Source organism: Anastrepha ludens, chromosome 2, assembly GCF_028408465.1.
Source record: "Anastrepha ludens isolate Willacy chromosome 2, idAnaLude1.1, whole genome shotgun sequence".
NCBI lineage: Eukaryota > Metazoa > Arthropoda > Insecta > Diptera > Tephritidae > Anastrepha > Anastrepha ludens.
The window spans coordinates 21,887,642-21,903,748 of record NC_071498.1 but is presented as its reverse complement, the minus strand read 5'-3'; the positions used below and the strand labels follow the sequence as shown (position 1 = coordinate 21,903,748).

The following is a 16,107-nucleotide window of genomic DNA, read 5'->3' as shown; positions in this document are numbered from 1 at the left end:
ATACTAAGTTACAAAATCTTTAACTCGAGAGGCGCGAAATATACGCAAATATTGCCCGGAATGAAATTAAAAGAATTAAAACCGAACTCGTCCGATGTAACAATTAAAGTACTTATTTTTATTATTTTCTATCCTTATATTAGTACTTGAAACAAGGATTAGAAAAATAGCGACAACGAAAGAACAGTAACTGGAAAGTTAGAGTGAATATCGGTAAGTAAATAGAAATATAGTCAACGAACGAAAGTAAATAGCAAAAGGTAACTAAAAGGAGAAATATATATATATATATATGTATACATATCGGCAGGCAATGGCAAACCTCCGAGGGTATTTCTGCCATAAAAAAACTCCTCCATAAAAAATAGCTGCCGTTCGAAGTCTATTTGAAACATCATCATGGAACAACATCAAGACGCACGCCACAAATAAGAGGAGGAGCTCGACCAAACACCCAGAAAGGGTGTACGCATCATATATATATATATATATTGTACATATAGCAGAAATACATTCGGAGGTTTGCCATTGCATGCCAAGGGGCCGCTATTAGAAAAAAACGTTTCTTTTTTTGGTGTTTCACCGAGATTCGAATCTACGTTCTCTCTGAATTCCGAATGGTAGTCACGCACCAACCCATTCGGCTACGGCGGCCGCCGTATTATATATATATATATATATCTTAATATTATGCTTAAACATAATTTACATATTTATTTATTTAATTTGAATAATTTAAAGGTGCTACTAATATTTTTATTAGTTACTTAATGTATTATATAGTTTTTTAAATTCAATTTTAAGTTCATTTCGTATTATTGACAAACGTTACAACACGACCATCCAACTCAGTGTACAACGTGTTGGTACAAAGTTAGAGCGTGTGTACTCTACATAACAATATGTTAAGAAATATATAAGCATACAATTTAACTCGTGTGTTCATTTTTATTCCTCAATAACGGCAACTTGCTCTGCTGCGCTTGCTCTGAACGTACTTAAAGGGGAAACTGTCAAATCGATGACACTTATATGTATTTGGGAGATTGAAGGAAAAACAAATAGGAGGCTATAGTCGCGGATTTATATTTATAAAAATTAATAATACACAGAACCATGCCTGAGTCGGACGTCACTAAAATGAAGGTAAGTTCAGTAAACATATATTTAAGCAATGTATTTTTTAATATGGATTTTCTTTTTACTAGGTAGCCGATTTGAAACGTGAGCTGAAGCTGCGTGGCCTCGCTATTACGGGTAACAAAACGGAACTTCAAGACCGCCTACAGACAGCGCTACTTGATGGTGACATTTCATTGGAAGATTCAGCTATAACGAATGAAGATGCACTTCTTGATGAAGATGCTGTATTGACCGATGAAGAGGAGTCGCCGATCGCTGCAGATGAAAACGAGCTGCTTAAAAGCCCAACCAGTACTCCAACAGCTTCCGAGCTAGCTTCGCCTTTAAACGAAAAGAAGCCAAGCATTGAGACCGCAAATACGCCAATTAATCCTAAAAAAATCATATTGAAGCGCAAAACAAGTGACGGCGATAACACTACGACAGGTCCGGAAGGTACTGCTGTCTCAACCACATCAAAGGAGAATACAGAACCTTCGAAGGAAAAAGTGTTGAAAATGAGTGAACGTAATCCAATTACAGTAACTGATCTCAATTCTACAGAACCACCTAATACCAAAACAAACAATGGTACGAACGCCAAAGAAGCAGCGCATGGCAAAAAGGTTGTAGAGTTGAGTCAAATGGAGCGTTTAGAACTACGTGCCAAAAAATTCGGTCTGGGCACAAACTCCAGCGCAGCACCAGATAAAGTAGTAACTAAACTGACGGGAAATACACAAGTAAGTAGTGGCACTGGAGGACCCGTTGTAAATGATGCCAAACAAATTGAGATGCTTAAGAAACGAGCGGAACGCTTTGGTTGTGTGGTATCTTCAAAAATGGCTCAAATCGATGCGGCCGAAAAGTTGCAGAAACGAAAAGAACGTTTTGGAGCGGGGAGTGCAGCTACCACAGGTGCTGTCGCTGGATCCGCAAAAACAAATGACGTATGGGCAGAGAAGGCGCGAGCTCGATTAGAACGTTTTAAAAACACGACGACATCGGCAGGTGGCAAGAAAGTTGCTCTGGAGGCGACCAGCGAAAGTATGGAAGGAGCCGACGGAAAAAAGGAACCCGCACCAATAGTCACACCACAAACTACAGCTGTCGGCAATTAAGATCAACCATCAATAAACTATAATAATTCATACCAACACCGACAAAGTACTACCGTACACTATCCAGTTCAACAGCCGAACTCGCATGAAATATGCGAGTTATATTTTGTATCCATAAACACTAAATTGCAATCGGCAAATGTAAGCATAACACTTTATATTCAAGTGAAAATGTAATCTTGTTTGAAATAAAAATGTATTGTTTCAAAAACATGCCTTTCTTATTAACCATTCAATAATACTTTGAATAAATCAATAAATGAAATCACAAAATTTTTTAATACTGCCTGAGTACACAGATGTAGATTATCAGATCCAAGATCGTTCCCCCGACAGTCGATAACTACAGCAGCACTCCCTGAACTTATATGGGGAATATTTTTGCTGCTACAACATCAGATCCAAGATATATCAGACCAAGAGCATTTATTTCAGCAGCTTGCCCACATTTGTTTCCGCCGCTTGGGCAAAATTATAAGCAGAGAAATATAATTTCGGACATGTATTCCAACTATTTATTCCAAAAGTTAAGAAATCTACATTTGAAGAAGCATTTATTGTTGTTGGTGTGCCAATATGAAACATGATCTGGCGAACACTGGTGAAGCGCAATTCGTCGATTGGTTGCGTATAAATCCACAACTTCCCCATAACGTAAAACCGATTGTCGAGGGAGTGAAATATTCCATTTCATTCAACGACTCCATAAGCCCCGTTCAAAATTTTTCTTCGAATATACAAATATTTTTGCTCACATAATTAACCCTCCATTGGACACCTTTTTTAAAACATGGGCACCCGGGTCTGGCCTTTTTTCATCCTGTGCGAGGATCCTTTTTAAAAGGTTATATCCACAAATCGATAGAAAATTAAATTTTAGGAAGCTACCTGGAAGCTCAAGTCGTTAGCAACAATAAAAGTATGCTAAATTCACGTCCAAAGTCTGGCCGGATCCAGGTGCTCAACGGAGGGTTAATCACTATAAATACCAAATCAAATAGTCCTATTCTTCGGCGAATGACTACAGTCGAAGATCAAATGTTGCTCATAATAAAGGCCGCTATCTTTTTACACCATTCCCAATATTTGTATGCTATTTAAGCGATTTAAATAAGCAGTAGCTACCTACAATAAACCTCCCCACGACAGTCGGTTCTACGTGACCGGAACCGACCCTCATTTATATCCGGCCAAGGACTGCCACTTAGCACTATTCACCGTATATATATGCGGAATGTTTATGCCGCTACAACAACGACAACAACCTGCAATTATATGATTTTTAAAATAAAAGCATACCCATTATTTTCTACTTTTATTCAGAGTCATAAAGCATATAATTTTAATCATGGTTTTCAGTTTAAACGACAATGGAAATATATTTCAATCATCAGGAAGTAAAATTTCTCAATCTCTATTACCATGTTTTGTCGTTCCTACAATATTTTCAGAAAGGTTTTCTTATTTTATAAAAAAAATATAAATAATACAAGTACACCCACAAACGTCTATTAACGTCATCAAAAAAGTATCAGGGATTGTTGCGATGTTAGTGATTTATAATAATGAAATCTACGGGCTAGAATTCGTCTTATCTTCCTATGATGCTTTAAAGGGAATAACATCCCCCAGCTTAGAAATATGTAACTTTAATCGTTCTACCATCCATGCGAGAACCATCCATCAATGCTGATATGGAAAGAGAAAGTACCATTTATAAATTTTCCTCATTGATGTGTAATTTATATGCGCATATTTACCTATAGCCAGCTCAGCGTCTCGCTCCTTGAAAAATCGTACGACACCCAAGTCGTTTCCTCGAATCTCAGCAAATTTTACTTCACCGACGTCGCGAAATTTGTCGCGCAAAGTCTGCCAAGTGCAGCTTAGTGGGATCTAAAATTATAAATTCTTACTATGTATATCAATATATCTTAAATGGATATAAAATTAAGCATCTTACATTCTTAATAATAATGGTATCTGACTTGCGTGGATTATTTCCTACGTTGCCTGCATTACCACCGCCGCTGCCTCCGCCAACATACATGTCCATGCTACCACCACCACCACTGTAGTCGTTGCCATCCATAGCGCCTCCACCACCACCACTGTTACCACTACCGGTGTTGTATGCGTTGAAGCCACCACCTCCACCAGTATTACCGCCACTACCCGAATTAAAACCCGAAGATCCAAATCCTGAAGGGTAGTTATTGCCGCCAGTGCTGTAGTTGTTGGACAATGCTGCATTGGCTGACGACATGGAGTCATCATTCCCGCCTGATGACTGTCCCAAATTCAAGCCAAGATTACTCAGAGACGTGGTAAGCAATGGATTGGAAAGTGCAGCACCGAGACCGCCAACTACATTAGACAAAGCCGCCAAATTCGTTGAAGACAGATTACCTAAATTGAGTCCGGCTGAATTATTGCTCAGTGACTTTGCTGCAGCCTGCACAACTGGTGCAACCGGTGATGGCTGCACGGGTTGATTGTTGAACATTCCGCTATTACCACCACCGCCGGCCCCACCACCGCTCAAATTAGCCACCATATTACCCAGAATATTAGAGCCTCCACCACCTTGCGAGGACATCGGCGCTTGCGTCGGTTGATTCTGTTGTTGTTGAATAATGCTCGGCAAGTTCCGCGCAACATCCTTTAATGGTTCACCATTCGGACCGAGCCCAATACCTACACCGCCCAAACCTTCGGGTAATTTTAATCCTTCACCCTTGTCTGGAATGCGATCCAAGCGCACTGTCATGCGACGATCGAAGAGCATTTGCCGGTCCAGCATGGATATGGCCTGTACAGCTTCTACCGGATGGTCGTACTCTACAACTGCGAAGCCGCGACTATTGCCCTCTTTGTCAACAGATAAATCCACGCTCTGTACTTTCCCAGCCAATTTGAAAACTTGTTTAAGTTTCTTGGTATCGACTTTATAATCCAGCTGTTGAAATGTTTTTTAGAAGTCAATTAGTTAGTAATCATGTAAATAGAAATAAAATTTAAAAACATTTGCTATAACGACGTAGTGAAAAGCCAGTGAGACGCATGGGTTGAGTGCCAACATTAGGAGACCCCAAACGAGTTGTTTTCGGATATCATAATAAAAAACTTGGTCAAGTTTTTCGAGCAACTTCTGTAATTTATCGCCGAGTGAATTCCAACATAAATTTTCTGGAAATTATATTAAAAAATCAATCGGTAGTGAATTACAGACCTTGCCCCTTCTTAGACATCGGCAAAAATTGTAACCCACAAAATATGCTAGGCGAAGTTGCGATTCCGATTTCAAAATTATAACAAGAAGTAAATATCATACGTCTTAATTAGAACTGTGCAAGTTGAAAATAGTTACCATTTTGCGTCATAAGCTACAATACAATTAATTAGTAGACGTGTTTCTTATAAAGAAAAAAATAACTGATACTTATATACGAATATTGAACTACACTATTTGCCAGAAATGGAACGACGACGCCGCTGTAAGCGATAGATCAAGGACAAAACATTCAAGCAAGATAAAAGATGATCCGACAAACCGTTGGAAAGAAATAGAGGCATTCAAACAAACGAAAATTTTCTTTAAGATTGGTCAACTTACCACCTGATTGGTGAATTGGCACAGTAGTTAGGAAGATTTTATTAAAAGAGTTGTCCTTTTGGGAAATAAACACAAGAAACTTGTTCAACAAGATTGGCATTGCCATAACTTACAACGGTATAAAACTGATCAAACCAGAAATTACAAAGATAATTTTCGGATGCGTTCGTACGGCTCAGAAGGTAACATCACACGCATTTGCTATTTCTTGGCACAACTTCGTGGAAAAACGCTGCAATGATTTATTCACGTCTACTGAACTTTTTACAAATCCCTGCTCATTTTTTTGTTATTCTTTATTTACTTAAAAATTGTATACTCACATTAGCAACAAAGACCTTATTATGCAAAGGTCCACTTATGCCCAGACTCTCCAAAAACGAAGCAGAAAGACCATACAAATTGTAATTCGATGAATTATTAAAATCATTGGACATCATGTTAAAATTATTACGTCCAGATCTAGAAAAAGAACACGTTATCGGAAAAAGTCAACGGTAAACACATCATCCAGTGACACAAAGACGAAGATCAGCAGATAAAAAAAAAAACTAAAACAACTGCCGCGCCGTCGTGTTTTTTTGGTAGCGTGCGAATAGAGGGTTACAATGTAAATATCATAGATATACTCTTGTGTGACGCCCATGCTATAAAAATTTTATGAATGAATGAAGAAATTCTATTTCGACATAAGAATCGTCCTGTGAAGGCTAAATAAGAACTGATCAAAAAAGTTGTACCTACCATAAGACATGCATTGAGAGCCATCAATTATTCCTGTATAACTTATAATCATATATCGATTTCAAAATCTGAATAAAATACATACTACACCCTACAAATCAAAACTATGCCTTACACAAAATCTCCATTTCATAAATTTCCACAAAACAAAACACAAATCTCAATACGTAAATATAAGAAAAATTACCATACATTTTCTGGGCATCTTCTGTATGAAAACCCTTTACAAAATTCAACTTGTGATATCTCTGGAAAAATTAATTCTGCTACTAAGCTAGATTTTTGTAGTCAAAGATTTCATTCTAGCACTAAGAATATAAAAGGCGGTCTCATTTAGTGGAACTTTTTTAATTGAGCTCAAAAACTTCAGAACATTTCCAGGACATTTTGAGATTTATATGATGACTCCATATTGCATAGAAAAAAAGCCTAAAAAATATTACTAGCACCACATATAACCGCCGCACCATAGCAAATTCATCGCAGTAAATCTTCTAAGCAATCATTAGTTTTCCGAAGCATGCAATTTTAGATAAATAACTAATTTCTTTATAATTTTGTTATTTCGAATGGAATATACTGTAACTCGACCTAATACCAAAGAAACGTAATTAAAATTGCCATTATATTCACCTATGATCAATAAACTGTATAAAGTACAAATAAACCGCGTTGAAAATGTTATCGAAACCATCCCTAACACAACGAAATTCCTATTTAACGAGTCTAGCAACAAATATTCGAAAGAAAATGTCCATTTCCCAACATTGTACCTATTTCCACACTCTCTTCATGGTGGAATGTATCAAAATGTATCATATTTATATTTTTAATTATATACCTGTCATCATCTCGGCGAGAAAATCCTCTATCCCGGTCGCCCATGTCCCCACCGACCATACCGCCGCCACCACCACCTCCACGTACAGATCCACCTCCATCGCGCACAATACGACCATACTGATCGCGCTGCTCACCATGATCCTCTTTCACCACAAGTTCACGTCCATTTATCTCGTAGCGATTCATCTTTTCCAAAGCTTTCTCTACATTATCTGGATCTTTAAATTCAACAATACCACATCCACGAGCCTTGCCATTTTCATCGTGGAATAATTCAACGTATTCTACAGATCCAACAATACGCCGGAATAAGTCCTTTAGATCTTGCCAACGATAGTCGTAGGGTATATTGGAAATATAAACTCGGCAATTGCGGCGCTCACGACTGCGATCACGGTTAGCGTTTCCACCAGAGTTGCTACTGCCACCAGCGCCTCCGCTTCCACCACCACTGGCATCGGCGTCGGAAAACCTTGACGCACGTGCTCCACGTCCACGACGATCGCGTTCTTTCTCGCGGCTATCGTTAGAATTCTCATTGCCTTCGCTTTTCATCTTGACCTATTTTCGGTGATAAAAATATCAAATATTAAATATGTAACGACTTATTCAATGAGATATAACGATGCCGGTATCGATTTTTGCAAAAATAAAATGGCGGGCATTATTCACCTTTAAGTTAAAACATAGGACATTTTACTTACCAAAATATGAAATTTACGTGATCACTTTTTTTGCAGACACTTATTTTTATTTTCACCAATATATATAATAATTTTTATCTACAAATCTTATAACTTCTCGCCAGAAAACTTTTTTATTAAATGCTTACAAAGCCCAACGCCGACAGATACAGAAATAATAAAAATGGCGGACTATTGAATGCCACCCGAAGAGATTTAGTGTTGATAATCGTCCAAAACTTACCGTGAATAGCATCATGTCTTTATTGTTCATGCTATGATACTCATAAGTCTGTTTCACATGATTCAACCTTTTATTTGAAGGCTGCTTATATGAAAATGGGCGAAATTTATCATTACTAACCATTTGTACATACTAAATTTGGCTAAACACCGACATTTGTCACAAGAAACAGACAGGAAGTTCTTTATGTGACAGACTGGCATCCTTCGAGCACTCCCTTTCAGACCGCAGGATCACCTAGTTTGAGTTAGGAACAGAAACCACTACCACATCTTGTTGAAATAAGATGTCATACAGAGCAGGAAGATCTACGGACACTACGCTGTATCACTTATCTACCGAGGTCCAGAATGTATTTGACTGCGACGAAACAATACTCTGTGCTATCTTTGACATCGAGGGAGCTATCGACAATGCTTCTCACTCAAGAGTATATCGGCTTTCAGAAAAAAGAAACGTGCAAATGGATAAAGTTCCTGCTACAGATAAGGAAAGCTAACCTCAACGGTGGGAAGTACCATTTAACTTCAAACAAGTAAAGGGTGCGTGACAGGACCAACCCCCCCCCTCCCCCCCTGCGGAACTTAGTTAGACGGGATTGCTAATGGAATGGTCGGCGAAGTTAATTATACTGGCCTTGGAAAAGACCTGCTGGCGCAAAGAAACTAAAGCTCTCATGGTATGAAAATATTTAGTAGGAAAATCCTGGGCCGGAGATGGATCTAAATCACGATAAAAGGACAACGATAACATATGGGATTGATGCGCATCTGTTCTACAGCTGCAATGAAGATGATGCTCGAGCTGACAACGCTCATTCAAGTTGTATTCCCTATTCTTTAACTTTTTTTTGTCAAAAATTTTCAGATTTTGAGGCCAGTTAGCCAAGAATTGGACTTGACTTAGTTTTCATAAAAACTTTTGTTCTGTTAACCAGAACACCAGCGTTATTTTTCATTGTCCATGATAACAATGTTTTGTACGTATATAGTATATTCGGAGGAATATTATTCAAAATAAGTGAAAAAATTATATGGCAATATGATTCTATCGCGGCTCTCAATTAACATAAAATGCATAACCTAAGATCTAAAGCCTAAGGTAAGTGGAGTTTAGGCTAACCAGAAACATGAGCTGGAAAATTATGTCCAAGTTTTACCAACAGAATTTTTACGGTAGCATCATAGCACGAACTACTTTCTGGGTATACTATTATATTATGTTCCTCGACTGTACAGATTTTGTATCGGGTACATCCGGAGGCATACCGTCACCGCCCTGATTGCAGTATTTTAGCAGGTGTGTAGCTTGCGTCACTGCGTCTCCCTAGATTCAGATCAGATGGGTGCTTCATAATTTAGAACCGGTCGACCAATTGCCTTAAATGTCCTAAGCAACGTAACGTTTCTTTGTCCTTATCCCAAGTGCTACTGGTTGGCGACGAGAGAACTTGGTTGCGATTTTTGATCTTACTGGCGATAGAGGTTTTATGCGCATTATCGAAGGTTTCCTCCATAAACTTGGGATTATTTACTATCAATATTGATGTATCATTTGTTTCGACCTCCAGTAATAGTTTGACCTCGTCCAGGTTGTAAATAGGGTCGACGTGAATTTAGTGGGGAAGATTCCTTGCGAGAAAAAAGTCATTGAAGACACTATCGGAGAGGAAAAGAGCTTTAGCTGCCTCGTGAGAGCTGCGTTATTCTGGAATAATTACCTTCCGGACTATTTATCGAGTGTCGACCCTAACATGCTCAACATACGCCTAGCATGTGGAGATACCACGAACGACGCTCAACACCTATTCACATCTCCTCTTAATCCCACTATAGAACAGAGCAGCAGGTTTCCATCGATACCATTAGATGAGACAGACAACGACGACCAAAGACTTCAACAAAGACTACGACAACATTTCGTTCACATATAAAAAAGTTTACGGAGTTTTCGAATACGCATACAACTTTAACAAATTCGGTGTGAGCTACCCCTTATTACCTTTTTTAATTTTTCGAATAATTCGAAATGAATGCAAAGTATTATTGTGAATTAATTGGTTCTTACAAGAGTCACAGCTGATTGCTGTTCTTGTTGTTGTAAGTCCCTTTATAATCTTTGTAAAAATAAGGATGTCCTCCCTTATAAAAATATTAAATGTAGTGAGAAACGCGAAAACCATTTTGAATTGTGTCGCAACCAAATCCATATCTAGTTCAGGCTTAAGCCGGTAAGAAAATGTGGGAAATTTTTTTTAGAGATTTACTTTTACATAACCTGTACGCAGAATACAATGCACACAACAAAACGAGCATAATGCCATTATGGGTGCGATGGTGGCGCGGTCATTCCATTCAACAAGCCCTTGCCGAAATTTAATGGAATTCTTCGATGACCCCAAAAATTGGCCAGAAAATGAAGTAAAAGTCGGACGCGCATGGAAATTGGAAGAGCTGCGTATCAAGTCCAACAAAGAGCTACATCAATTGTGGTACGTCCTGCTCAAAGAGCGAAACATGTTACTTACCATGGAACATGAATGCAATGATAAAATGGAATTATTTCCCAGTCCGGAACGTTTGGACAAGGTGAGGTGTGTCTTATTTAAATAATGTGAAACCTAAAATTTTTTTTTTTTTTTTATAGGTAAAGATATCGATGGCAAATCTAGAAACTGTCGTACGTGAAAGAAATAAGGCCTATCATCTACTGGAAACTGGCGAAACCGGTGAACGACCAACTCGTATGGTATACAGTGCTCTTGGTATGAGGCATTTGTACAGGTACAATCCTTAAAATCCGATTTTAAGAAAGCAATCTAAATCAGTGAATATTTCAGATCCTGTGAGCATGTATTACCACCTTATATGAACGTCAAATGGATAAAATCCCGAAATATTGGCTTTGGTGGACGAGCAGTCCGCAAATTCCTGTTACTGTATCGCGAAAAGCTCTACAATATGAAACGCAAGGCTAAGAAGTATGTTTTAAAAAGTACTTTTTATTATATTTTTTCTAAAAATTATTTTCTTATTAGTCGATCGCGCAATGAAGTTATGATGATGTTACGACGCAATCCGAACATAGATGTACATGTGTTACGACGCAAATATCCAGATGTGGACGTTAACAAGATACTGAAGGATGATAAAACACGTGGACACTTTGTGCCAAAAATCGGCGCCTGAAAAGTTTTCAACGGATAAATAAAAGTTCAAAAATATGTAACTTTTTTTTTTATTTTCTATAAAACAAAAACTAATGTAGGGCCTAATCACCGTCTTCGAAAGTGATTTTTTTACCCTGAAATGCGGTGATTGAACATTTCTGCTTCTTTTTTGCTTCCCAAGAAGGGTGAACTGCATCAGTTGTATTCGATTTTCCAACAGTTTTCGTTGGTGCAACTATTTTTGTCGTTTCTTCAGGCTTACTTCTTTTTTCGTCTTCGTCAAAAATTATTTTCTTCCCCTTGAAATCCGTAATGGCCGTTTTAAATTTTTGTTTAGCCGCCCAGGAAGGATGCAAGTCTTTATCATCACTTTTAGATTCTATTTTTTTTGCCGTTAACTGCTTTTTATATTGACTTTCTTTACCAACTGATTCATTATTATTTTGGTAGGTTACTCCAACATCATTATTAGCTCCATCCTCGAATTTTATTTTCTTCCCTTGGAAACTTCCTATCACTGCTTTAAATTTCTTTTTTGCTTCCCAAGAAGGATGAAAACCTTCTACATGACTTTCTTTCACGCTTCTGTGAACATTCTTTGCCTGAATTGGTGTATAATCCGCTTTAAAATGAGTGGAATTTTCACGTTTATTGTAATTATTTCTAGGCCTCTTTTGTGCATTTCCATCGGCTTTACTTTTTTCGTTGTTTTCATTTGCTTGCAAATCCAAAACATTTCCATTTCTGATAATAACCGCAGAAGACCTATAATTTTCACCAGAGTTTGTAATAAAGAATGGATCGACTACGTGTGTTATGTCTTCTTTTGTTTTCTCCGGAGAATTACGGCTTTCTAAATTAATATTAAAATCTGAAGCTGCTATGCCAACAGAATCGTCATATTTTGATATCGCTTCATTTTCAGCGTTACTAAATGTATTTCTCTCTGCCTGATGCAAAACAGTTTGTGTGTTTTTTGAAACATTTCCGCTTTTTGAGCTGGGACTAGAACCGCTCACTACTGTGCGGTTTACCTTAGAAATGATCTTTTTGTCCTTTATTTGTTTTTTTGATTTTTTGCTGGATTCGTCTTCGATGGACTCAATCTTCCAATAGCCTAGTGTAGAAATGTTAGCCCCCTCATCGAGCAGATCTTTCCCCTTATTTTTATCTTCATTTGTTTGTGTACCACTTTGATTCTGCAACCATTCCGTGCGTTTACGCGCTATAATTTTTTGGGCTTTTAAATCTTGTCGACTTTTGCGTTTCTGTTCCGTGCGTAGAATTTTGATCCGTCGTCTACTAGTTTGCATGAGCTCTTTTTTCCATGCTTGGTTTCCATCATCAAGTTGTAATTTCTCCCGAAAAATGCTTACTAGCTCGTGTATGATCTTGTTGACAGCAAGCATTGCAAAAGCCATCTCTTCTGGTGAACATAGTCCATTCGTTAAAATTGCAGAAGGAGATTTCTCTAATACCAGTACATGTTTCATCAAATCGACGGACTTCAATTTCTATTGGAAAATTTAAAACTTGGTGTATTTAATTTTCCCGATGTTGTCTCTTTACCTACCTTCAATTCCTCGAAACTTAACGTCGCCTTGCGGTAACGTTCCTTATTTTTGACATGGTCTGGCTTTTTATCCAATAAATATTTCAGTTTCTTTATTTTTTGTACCAATTTCTGGATAGTCTGAGTCTTTGCACGTTGTATTTTCCTCTTGTTGCTGATCACCTGCAGATATAATTATAATAATTAGAAAACTTACTTTATACCATTGACTGTAAGATCATTTACTAGGTTATTGAATTCCAATTTATTAAACATCTTTTAGTTTTCTAAAACATTCCCTCAGAACAAGTAATCTTTGGCAGTTAGTTTCTATTATCAACTTTCGCACGCTGTTGCGATTTGAGATTTGTTATTTGTTGCTATTTTGTATGGCCGTGTTCATTGCAAAGTTCAGCGGTAGATGGCGTTCTGACCATAATGAACTAGTAGTGCTACCAGAGATTTGTTTTAAATAAACATTATGGAAGGTGCTTAGCGAACTTCTCATTTTTGTTTAAGTCCCCGAAAAATCGCGTATTGTTCTCTTACCATTGTGATACTGTCAGGCATGTGCATTTAAAAATCCGATTTGACGGTAACTAATCTGCATTATGTGTTTGGACTCAGAAATCTAAGGGAGACACTTTAAGTATGTTTTGCGAATATACAGGTTTCACGGCTTTTGCTGAAAACAGTGACCGACGTACGTAATCCCTTACCGCAGCCCCTAACGAGCTCAAAACTGAGCAAAACTCATCCCGTAGAGAACAACTGCGTTCTTTTAGTTACATATTTACACAATACATCGGTTTGTGTGTGTATGTGTTTGGTTGTATCTACACAATGTTGCCATTGATATTTTTGCTTACACACTTTTTCACACATCCGCGTTATCAGTTACAATTTTTCATTGTTTATTAAACCAAAGCCAAAAACCGACAAATGCAAATAGTTCATTTATCTATAATTAACATTATTCAACAGTGTTTTTAAGTTATTTTAATAAGATATATAGCTTTTCTAAGTTTACTTTGTAAATGATTTCGAAATGTACTGCTTGGCAACACTGCGTGGTGAGAGAGTAATCAGCTGACAGGGTTCTACGGCAATTTTCAAAAATCCTGCAATGAAATCTACGATACTGCGATACGGGAGGAAGTAATTTTTCATTAGTTTGATCGTAACAGCTGACAGCGGACTGAGTTTACGTCGGTGACTGTTTCCAGCATTTATATGTATGGCACATTTCAGACGTTCAAAATATATTGCGATATTTGGATATCAATCGGTTCGTTCAACGCATATTGCGATCCAAAATATTGAACGTTTGAAATGCGTATTTTCGTGTGTGTGGATATATGTATGTAACAAACATTCATGCGAGTTTTTGTTTTACATTCTATTTTTTATATATAATGTCAGCGGCAAAAGAAAGTGTACACCAAGTTGAAAAGTTTTGACTAAGAGTCCGCCATATAACGATATATTTTCCCTCCATATATTATACTATCAATATAGAAGGTGACCCAAAATTAATCACCCTATCGGAAGATTTATAATTTTTGCAAATGACCTCCTATGTCTATCATATTTGATACTCGTGACCTAAACAGGCTGCTGTATCGAAACGGCCCAGATTTATATCCGGCCATTGACTGTCACTCCAGCTTGCATAGGAGTTGTTTATACTGCTATAACCACAACAACAGCTGCAGTATACAAACAGAAAAGCAAAGAGCTCGTAAAGGACAAAATTAATTCAATCACTCAAAATCATTTTTAAAAAGTAAAGAAGTTATTCAAAAACAAAATTGTAGACACATATAAAGTGTTTTTATAAATGAGGAAATAAACATTTCGATTTGCGAAGTTAACGAAAATTCTATAACAATCTTGGAAGCCGTGGATTATTACGAAAGCGCTCAAAATGTTGTTCGAATTAATCAATTTTTCGAAGATGACAGAGTTGCTTTCAGCATTTATATTTTTAATGCAAAAAATCATTTTGTTGCATTTAGGTAAGGTATTTTGTATGAATAAATGTACATTTGGAGGTAAGTAAATAATAAGAAGTAAATGTATTAAATACACATTTAAAAATAGTCAGTCCTATAAGATGCACAGAAACAGCGATACGTTAGCTTTTGCATTTTTCGATACTATGAAAAATTTCTAAGCCATTCATTTTTATTCTCTTATAATAGGTGAGACGTATAGTTATAATCTCTCTGTGGCAAGTGCGCGCAGCATCAAATGTATGTATATTTTTCTTTATTTTCGACGAATGGTAGTTATTTTCAGATTGTGTGTATAACGATTTATTTATTTATGAATGAGTATTTCCCTTTCCATATGCAGCTATTAATTTGGTTTAATGGTATGAAAGTTTACCTAATTTATTTTTATCAATTGACTTTTATCAATTTAACTACTATACTTTGTTTTGGATTGAAAATATTATGTTTTTAATTTTATTGAACAAAGAGCAAATGAAATATGTAATTCAAAGGCAATCAATTATGTGAGCAAAGAGATACAATAAAATTATATGGGGTTTTTCAGTAAGAGCGCTTCAACTTTTGAACTTTTTTGAATAAAACACAAACGGTTTGACTTTTTTAACTAATTTTTTTTTATTATCGAGTTTGAACATATACATTTAAGTATGAAATTCGATTTTTTTTGCATGACCACCGCGTGCACGTTTTACGAAGTCCAATCGTTAAACCCAATTTTCGACCACTCTTTTGCATAAATCGGCCGAAATTCCAGCAATTTCGCTTTCAATATTGGCTCTGAGCTCACAAATCGTCGCCGGCTTGTTACTGTAGACCAATGACTTCACATAACCCCAAAACGGGACGGCCGTAAAATGACCGTAAAATGGCCGTAATGCTCTTAAAGTAGCAGCAACAGAACGATTATTTTCATAAAAAATTTGCACGATTTGCAATCGTTGCTCAAGTGTGTAGCGTTCCATGATGAAATGTATACTAATGAAGTTTACTAATGA

General features: G+C 37.1%; 4 protein-coding genes across 5 annotated transcripts; 2 read left to right on the top strand and 2 right to left on the bottom strand.

Annotated features, from left to right (window-relative positions):
- Positions 1-1,006: 1,006 nt before the first annotated feature.
- LOC128856792 (SAP domain-containing ribonucleoprotein) lies at positions 1,007-2,477 on the top strand. The gene is made up of 2 exons (XM_054092135.1): positions 1,007-1,146; positions 1,209-2,477. The coding sequence occupies exons 1-2, from the start codon at positions 1,117-1,119 to the stop codon at positions 2,241-2,243; spliced, it is 1,065 nt and encodes a 354-aa protein (XP_053948110.1). The 5' UTR covers positions 1,007-1,116; the 3' UTR covers positions 2,244-2,477.
- A 1,068-nt stretch (positions 2,478-3,545) lies between these two features.
- LOC128864800 (myelin expression factor 2) lies at positions 3,546-8,318 on the bottom strand. Of its 2 annotated transcripts, XM_054104565.1 has the most exons (7): positions 8,151-8,318; positions 7,445-8,007; positions 6,183-6,321; positions 4,806-5,202; positions 4,207-4,652; positions 4,004-4,139; positions 3,546-3,932 (listed from the first exon to the last, which is right to left on the bottom strand). In XM_054104565.1, exons 2-7 carry the CDS (start codon positions 7,999-8,001, stop codon positions 3,877-3,879), a joined length of 1,731 nt encoding a protein of 576 aa, XP_053960540.1. In that variant the 5' UTR covers positions 8,002-8,007; positions 8,151-8,318; the 3' UTR covers positions 3,546-3,876. The 2 variants fall into 2 exon arrangements, with proteins under 2 accessions (XP_053960540.1, XP_053960536.1); XM_054104561.1 differs by having other exon boundaries at positions 4,207-5,202.
- Positions 8,319-10,432: 2,114 nt separating this feature from the next.
- Positions 10,433-11,601, top strand: LOC128864794 (39S ribosomal protein L47, mitochondrial). The gene is made up of 5 exons (XM_054104554.1): positions 10,433-10,603; positions 10,661-10,961; positions 11,020-11,156; positions 11,213-11,353; positions 11,411-11,601. The coding sequence occupies exons 1-5, from the start codon at positions 10,506-10,508 to the stop codon at positions 11,559-11,561; spliced, it is 828 nt and encodes a 275-aa protein (XP_053960529.1). The 5' UTR covers positions 10,433-10,505; the 3' UTR covers positions 11,562-11,601.
- Positions 11,355-13,485, bottom strand: LOC128864783 (uncharacterized). Its single transcript, XM_054104545.1, has 3 exons — positions 13,341-13,485; positions 13,116-13,277; positions 11,355-13,056 (listed from the first exon to the last, which is right to left on the bottom strand). Exons 1-3 carry the CDS (start codon positions 13,368-13,370, stop codon positions 11,644-11,646), a joined length of 1,605 nt encoding a protein of 534 aa, XP_053960520.1. The 5' UTR covers positions 13,371-13,485; the 3' UTR covers positions 11,355-11,643.
- Positions 13,486-16,107: the final 2,622 nt, after the last annotated feature.